Source organism: Triticum dicoccoides, chromosome 7B, assembly GCF_002162155.2.
Source record: "Triticum dicoccoides isolate Atlit2015 ecotype Zavitan chromosome 7B, WEW_v2.0, whole genome shotgun sequence".
Classification (NCBI taxonomy): Eukaryota; Viridiplantae; Streptophyta; class Magnoliopsida; order Poales; family Poaceae; genus Triticum; species Triticum dicoccoides.
Window position 1 is genome coordinate 684,199,176 of NC_041393.1, and position 8,392 is coordinate 684,207,567.

At 45.1% G+C, this 8,392-nt stretch overlaps 1 protein-coding gene across 1 annotated transcript in view; it reads left to right on the top strand.

Annotated features, from left to right (window-relative positions):
* LOC119336112 (putative disease resistance protein RGA4) overlaps positions 1 to 7,564 on the top strand; it is a 14,200-nt gene extending 6,636 nt beyond the window's left edge. The window contains exons 2-4 of the mRNA XM_037608133.1: positions 3,920 to 6,997; positions 7,141 to 7,171; positions 7,256 to 7,564. Of these exons, the coding sequence (XP_037464030.1) occupies positions 4,053 to 6,989 (2,937 nt within the window). The 5' untranslated portion in view covers positions 3,920 to 4,052 and the 3' untranslated portion in view covers positions 6,990 to 6,997; positions 7,141 to 7,171; positions 7,256 to 7,564. The remainder of the gene's footprint in view (positions 1 to 3,919; positions 6,998 to 7,140; positions 7,172 to 7,255) is intronic.
* Positions 7,565 to 8,392: the final 828 nt, after the last annotated feature.

Consider the following 8,392-nt stretch of genomic DNA (forward strand, 5'->3'; position numbering starts at 1 on the left):
ATCGCCATTTCAGTTTTGAAAAAATCAAGAGAAAATGATAAAAACTTCAAAAAATAAAATCCTTCGAGGGGTAGTTATATTACTATATCTACTAGTTAGGAAAATTTGAAAACTTAAATTTGGACATGTTTTGCAAAAAGTGTAGGCAAAATGTAAAACGGCTATAACTTTTGCATACGATGTCGGAAAAAAACGTATAATATATTAAAAAATTCAGCACGAAAATCCGCATCCGATGGAGACAGCCTATGGCTTGTTTGGAATTTTTTAAAATCCTCAAATTCGAAAAGGAAAAAAAGATATGGTCAAATTTCAGTTTTTTTAAAAACATTTGGTTAAATTTGGTCAAACTACTTATTCAAGAAGTATTAATGTTACTACATAATTATTCAAGAATATTAGTGTTACTAAATAATTATTTCAATTTTTTGAATTTTGGTCAAATCTGGTCAAATTATGGTCAAACTATGGTCATACTATGGTCAAACTTATTCAAGAAATATTAGCGTTACTAAATAATTATTGTTTTTTTAGAATAATAGTTTCAAACTCAAACGGTGAAATGTGTGACTTCATGCTCAAGCTAAACTCCTGAGGGTTAATAGGATTGACATCTTACTATTATCAGGAAAACAACAAGTGCAGACTCGGAAGCGAAGGAGAATAGAACCCGAAAGTTAAGCGTGCTCGGGCTAGAGTAGTGAGAGGGATGGATGACCGGTCGGGAAGTTAGATGATTTGGAATGAGTGATCCACACTTGAGCAGTTAAGAGAGGTGATTAGAGACTAAATCATCAAATAATTCAGAAAAATTAAAAATCGAAAAAAAATTCAAAAATTTTTTTTTCAAAAAAAAAACCTTTAGTACCGGTTGGTAACACCAACCGGTACTAAAGGTCCCCCCATACCAGGGCGCGAGCTCACGCCACGTGGTGGCACTTTAGCGCCGGTTCGTGCCGAACCGGTACTAAGGGGGGGGGGCTTTAGTGCCCACCCTTTAGTGCCGGTTATGGAACCGGCACTAAAGGCCCTTACGAACCGGCGCTAAAGCTTCATTTTCTACTAGTGGGCTGTGTTCCTTTGTGCACTGTAGCTAGTTTGATATGGTTCATTACTGTAACTAGTAGTTGGCCTGGGGCTTGCCTGGGGCATTCCTAGTTCCTGGCTCCGCCACTGATGGTGGTGCTACTCGAGCACTCAGTATTGAGTTTCTGGGTGAAGACCTAGGTCTTACCTGTGTTGGTTATACCTCACAATGGCGATGTTTTTACGTCGTTACTTTGTTAAAGGCAATGTTTTGGTATGCTTGGACTGGTTCTTAGGATGAAAAAATAGATTCTAGCCGTGGGTGGTTGGATCCGATTATGACAGTGCTTGAGCGTCGCTCCCTTCCTTAAGGCACTGTTGAAGAACGTCGTCATTTGTGGGGTGTCATTAGATGGTTGGTATGGATAGACTCGTTGTTGTAGTATACTGATCACGGATCTATTCGCTTGATCGCTTGAGGTTTTTCCCTTTTTGCTCGTTTACAGATATAGCTTTAATATTACAGATATAGCTTTAATATTATATAACTTTACTATTTGCCCATGCGGTTTTGTGTGTATGCATTGGTGTCGATTGTGCATCTTAACTATGCAAATGTCGCCGACGCAGTAGATGTCATATCACACAACCTTCCGATTCAGATGGTCGTTAATGCCAACCCACCTGTATTTACAATTCGACTATCTCCCAAGGCGTCATGACCAACAAGGGAACGACACCGACAACACTGTCGCCTCCCGCCACAGTTGGGGCATTCAGCCGGGAGACAAATGGTGCGATGGAGGTGGATGCAGATCTGACGAACGTCTAAATGGAGAAAAAAAAACACCCTCAGGCGCCCCCATCATCCCGTTCGACCAGTGCCAGCTAGGGATTTCTGCCGATCTGAATCCCCATCTTCAACCATATCCGCATCAAGGACTGGCAATTCTTGCAACCCAGATCCATACGTAGGAGCACACCGAGCGAGGAGGAGTGAATGCACCCGATACAAATCAACCACCACCACCGGGCGAGCCAGACTGACGGGCAGCCGCCGACCTACGAGGAGCCAGACATGATGTGCCGGATGGAACGGCCGCACCCGACCAGGTGCCCTTGAGCACCGAGCGCAACCAAATGCCCTGCCGCCACCTTCCTCGGCTGCAACCCAAGCATGCCCGGCGGCAGGGAAGGAAAGGGGATGGCGGAGGCTAGGCGTTGTTGTACGTGCGAGCGAATGAGACGATGCGATCACTGGAAGCGCTAGAGCGGCTGCTGGGGTCGCTCAATGCCACATGTCATGATCCTTGCATGTGTTTCTGCTCTGCAGGCGAGACCACCGATCATCTGTTCTTCGACTAAATTCCACTGGTGGGCACATGATTAAATATCATCTAGCCGAGTAATGCTAGACCTACGTAGGGTTACGTAATTGTTTTGCGCGCATGCTGTTCTATAAGATTAGGACGATTGGAAGTGAAGGCAGGGGGGTTATGGCGGCCGATCGCCCCGGGGGCGGCGCGCGGGGCAGAAGCGACGGACGGCGGCCAGGGTTTGGATCGGTTAGGCTGATATCATGTTAGAAGGGGTAGATGAGGATTGATGGAACCGACGATTTATTGCTTGAGCCTTGTGGGCATATATATAGAAGTACGTATACATCTTGGAGTACAAGTCAAGGCAGGAACAAATCCTACACTATCGTTTTCTAAATAAACATTACACTCAACAATCCTAATTGAAATAATAAAACCAATTGGCCTTATGCTGCATAAAGATTCGACACCAATTGGGCTCTTGCCAGCGCAAGTAGTTGAGGACAACCATCTTATGTTATAGCTGAAATGTTATAGGAGACTCAAAGACTTGTCGGGGGGAGGGGGGCAATTATTGCCCTTTTCTTGATAATGTCATATTAGAGCAATCAGATGCAACTACTATAAGAAAATTGTTAGTTGGCCATTCTGCAGTTTGACTTTGAACTCTTCCCCCATCAACGGCGCAAACGAAGCAACTGTGCAGGTAGGCAGAAGGACATGCTTAGCTTGTGACTTTGGATCCACGAACACCGAGTAGCTTGATCTCACTAAGCAGGATATTTCCCTCGTCCGCATAAGGCCGGAAATGTCCTGCTTAGTGAGATCAAGCTACTCGGTGCACCGACATGCTTAGCTTCGTGCAATCTAGTAGCTTGATCTATGCCAAGGCCGGCCATATCCCAGCAGGAATCCGGCTCCTAGGTTGCACGAATCCTTCCCTCATTGTCCCAGCAAGACGCCGCCCCCTCTATCCTCTTCCTAAACCAAAACCCCTTAGCGTTACAGTACAAAGGTACGATCCTTTTCCTATCTTGTTTGTCCTCCACGCTTTCTTCTGTTTTGATTGTATCCGTTGGTGGTTGCCATTTCTGTGATTTTCATGACAACTTGCTTGGTGAGACATCCTAATTCCTAGTTAGCTAGTTTCTAAAAGAACAATCACACTTGGTGAGCCCCATATAGACGGAGCAGGACCCAGAGTCTAGGAGTAGAGGAGCATGATAGGATAATGCCTCAATGGAGCATATTCCGAGCAGTTAGAGATTGTCGGTTGCCGGCCCTGCGGTTTTTATTTTTTTTTTTGCGGGTCAATGGCAGTCTGGCAATGCCCGACCCATTGCTCCGTGGCAGGGTTGCACATAACATGGTGAAACTTCAAATAAAAAACTTCTTTTCACCGGCGATTTCGCCTAGAGGAATTTTATCTGCCTTAAGGGAGCTTCCTAAGATGTAACAATTTCCCCCCTTTAAAACCTGATTAAATGAATTGTTTTTCTTCTGATACTAGTTGAATGAGTTGTATTTGAGATCCGGACCTAAAACTTACTTTTATCGCTTGATGATTTGTGCAGAGAAGAGGATCAGGCTTCGCATGTTGTGAGTTGTGGCAGTGACATGTGCTTGTTTGGTAAAGCTTACCAAGCAAAACGTCTTGGAAACTAGGTGACCAAGCAACGGACTGAGAATCAGCACGGTATAGGCACTATGGCAACCGTGTTGGATGGTCTCGTTTCGAGCGCATTGCATAAGTTGGCTAAGCTTGTCGAGGATGAGGTTATGATGACACTATGTGTGGGAAGGGATATCAAGAAGCTGCAGCACAACCTGGAAGCCTTCAGGGCAGTTCGGCAGGATGCCGAAGCAATGGCCATGAGAGACAAAAGGGTCAGATTATGGTGGAAGCGTGTCAGTGATGTTATGTTCAATGTTGATGATGTCATAGATCTCTTTATGGCTAATTCATACATGCGACCAAGAGCATTGCCATGTAGTTCCATGTTCTCTTGTTTTGCAAAGCTTTTACTTGATCACAGGGTTGCTACAAGAATCAAGGACATAAACACAGAGCTTGGTGAGATTAGAGGAGCATCAGAGATGTATAACAATGTCGGGCACATATCTCAACAGACCCAGATAACAGCTGTGGATACAAGCCACACAATTCCTATAGTTGGACCAGGGATTGTTGGAACAGGTATCACACGTGATGTTGATTCCATGGTACAAGCTATTGCCAGTAGGTGCCCCAATAATGATCCAAGTGTTTTCGGCATTGAAGGGATGGGAGGCATCGGCAAGACAACATTAGCAAAGAAGATATATTGGGAGGAGTGGATAAGGAAAGAATTCCAGATCCATATATGGTTAGGCATTTCTGAGACCTATGACATGACTGGATTGCTAAAGCAGGCAATAAGAATGGCTGGAGGAAACTGTGATCAGAGAGAGACTGAGGCGGAGCTTCTGCTATGTCTAAAAGACACTATCCAAGGAAAGAGTGTTTTTCTTGTATTGGATAATGTGTTTAGAGCTGATGTTTGGATCAGGCGTCTTCAGTTAGCTTTCGAGGGAGCCTTGAATAATGTCTGCGTCCTTGTCACCACAAGAAGCCATGATGTTTTGCTAGCAATGGGTACAACACATATCCACTCCGTAAGCAGAATGAGTGAGGATGATGGCCTGATGCTGCTTATGAAGAATTCCTTCCAATGGCCCGGTAGGCCCGGTAGGACATTCCAGGAGTTGGGGCGTCAAATTGTAAGAAGATGTGATGGGCTTCCTCTTGCAATCAAGGCTGTTGCAGGTACCCTGTCTACCAGAAAAACAGAGGACGAATGGAAGAAGATCCGAGATTGCCAGTGGTCTATTGAGGGGCTCCCCGAGGGAGTAGGAGGTGCACTGTATGTAAGTTACAGAAACCTGGCCGATGAACTGAAGCAGTGCTTTCTCTGGTGTGCTTTGTTGCCTCAAAGTTTTGAGATAAGGCGTGATGCTGTCGCTTACTGGTGGGTTGCCGAAGGTTTTGTGAGGAAAGAGCATGGGTGCTCGGTACATCAGACTGCTGAAGGGTACTACTATGAACTAGTTAGGAGGAATCTTCTGCAGCCAACAATGGATTCCGTGGACCTAGCTGTGTCAACTATGCATGATGTATTGAGGTCACTTGGGCAACATCTGACAAAGGATCACTCCTTATTCATGAATGTGCAAGAAGATTACTCCAGATTTATGGATGTGGAAAATAACGGCGCCGTACCAAAATTACGTCGCTTGGGGATCAGCAGTGCCATAGAAGAATTACCCGCTATAGAAGAGCACAAGTCCTTGAGGACCCTCCTAATTTTCGATAACAAGAAGTTCAGCTCTTTTCATAATGACACTTTCAAAAAGCTCCAGCATGTCCGTGTATTGGTTCTCCGTGGAACAAGCATCGAAAACATACCAGAGTCACTCGGGAACATGGTGCTACTCAGGTTGCTAGACCTGAGCTATACGGAAATTGAAAAACTTCCAGAGTCCATAGGGAACCTCATCAGCCTTGAATACCTCCGTTTGCTTGGTTGCCCCAAGTTGCATAGCTTACCTCATGGTTTGATGCGGCTGTCAAACATAAGCTTTCTTGAGCTAGACCAGCTTGCACTTCATGATATTCCAAAAGGGATTGCAAGGTTTAAGCATCTCTACAACCTTAGAGGTGTTTTTGAGACCAAGACAGGGTTCAGATTGGATGAATTGCAAGACCTCCCCAATATCCAACGTCTGTGGGTTGATAAGCTTGAGAAAGCTACACCAGAGGGTGAACTTGTACTGAAGAACAGCAGTAATCTCAGAGAACTAGGACTCCAATGCACTAGTACTCGATATGAAGCCAATGAGCTTGAGAGAATCCAGCAAGTGTATGATCGGCTTATTCCATCACCAAGCCTGGTATATCTTTTCTTTGTTGCATTCCCGTGCACAATGTTCCCAAAGTGGTTACGTACGGAACCGGAGCTTAATATGCCAATTTTACACATACTGCACCTCAACGAGAGCATACCATGCACAGATCTTCCACCAGCAGGCCAGATACCAGAATTGCTAGAGCTTAAGATTCAAGGTGCTGATGAAGTTGTGTCTATTGGCACAGACCTCCTGGGGAAAGGTGTCCCAAGTGCAGCGGCTTTTTTCCCCAAGCTCGAACTGCTACTAATCATTCGCATGTACAATTTGGAAAAATGGTACCTCAACCCAAGAGATCAACAGCTCTCTCTGATGCCTTGCCTCCAGCGGCTGCTGCTTCTTGATTGCCCCAAACTGACTGCTCTCCCTCCAGACTTGTCCAAGATGGTTAGCCTGAAGAGAATCCACATTGAAGGTGCTCATGAGCTGAAAGAAGTTGTCAACCTTCCTGCAGTTGCGTGGCTCAAGCTGAAGAACAACAAAAGTTTAACGACCATCTCCAATCTCTGTAAGCTGCAGGACCTATTTGCGCAGGACTGCCCAATGCTGGATCGGGCAGAGAACCTGTGCTTGCTGAAACACGTGTACATGATAGACTGCCCGCACGCCCTAGAATTCAGGAATTGTCTACCGGGAGATGGCGTCCTATTCCATGTTGCAACAGATGGCCACAATATCTTCCCGGATGAAGCTCTATAATTAGACAGGTGCGGGAAATATCTCTATTTCTAGTGCGATCTTTTATTCTCATTTTTGTTTCCAACACTGTGGTCATCTCGCATCCACTTGAAATGTTTTTCCATTAATTACTGCCAACCCTTACCCTCTTACTTTTCTTACACGCTTACAGCACAAGAGCGGGGCACATTAAAGGCATGATGGTGAGTTAATAATACCGAAGTGTAGATTTGTTTTAGCGTGAACGCACAAAATATGAGATTGATCTGACACGTAGCCTTTTGCAGGAGCAGCTGCTGGGGGAATCATCTCCGAATCTCTTCATCATATCTTGAAGCCTTGAAGCCCAATGAATTGGAGTCGGACAACCGGAGGTCCCTGTACGTTTATTGAATGCTGGGGTGCAATGTTGTTGATTTCTTTCTTTTACCGCCTTTCCTTCTGGTGTGACAGTGTGGCCTACAGAGGCAAATAAGGTTGACAGCAAAAATGGCATGTGAAACTTGATACCCACGCTACTTAATCGCCATTGCTGCAAGTTGTGCTCCGAATAACGATTCATCGGTTTTTAATTCCTATTGATTTGTTGGCTTTTGGATTGATTAATTGTGTAATAATGCTGCACCTATGGTTAATCTTTTCAATGTTTTTCCTAGTACTATCACTTTGAGGAACGTGAGTTATAGAAAATCTTCCACATCACTATGCTCCCTAGTTCTTAAGCAATTGAGGATGCTGATTTTGAATTGTGTATCTCAATTTTGACTGGGTCTCGGTCATGTGGAGGGATTTGACATCTGGTGGGCCCTCTTGGTAAGTGGTTGGGGTGTGGGTTGTCGGTGGGGGAAGTGCTTCCATTTGTTGCCAGCAAGACAAATAACAGTAGTGACGCGTGTGTTGCCTTTCTCGGTTGTCTTTCTATTCCCCATTCTTCAATACATTTAGCTGCTTGTATTGTCTGCAAGTTGCTAGCAAGACAAATCGCCATTGCTGCAAGTTGTCCTCCCAAGGACGGTTCGTCTCTTTTTAATTCTTATTGTTTTGTTGGCTTTTGGATTGATTGTGTAATATTTCCTTGTACTATCACTTTGTGGAATGGGACATATAGGCAATCTTTCATATCACTGTGCTCCGTAATTTTTAAGGCCTCTGAGTATCTACAGCCGAACGCCCCGAACATGCCTCATATGTCAGAGCGGGCCGTCCAGTTACTGACCAGTCACGAAATTTTGACCCAGACAGGTGCCTCAAACGGGCCTCAGACGCCCGGGCTGATCTGCACTCCTCAAATCCAGCCCAAATATGGGCCGGATATGGAGGCGCTCGGGCGCGTCCGCCACGCCGGACCCGACAGCCCGACCCTGTTAGAATATAATTGTGTTTAAGATAGAGGTAGGAGTTAGAGATAGAATAGGTTTAACATG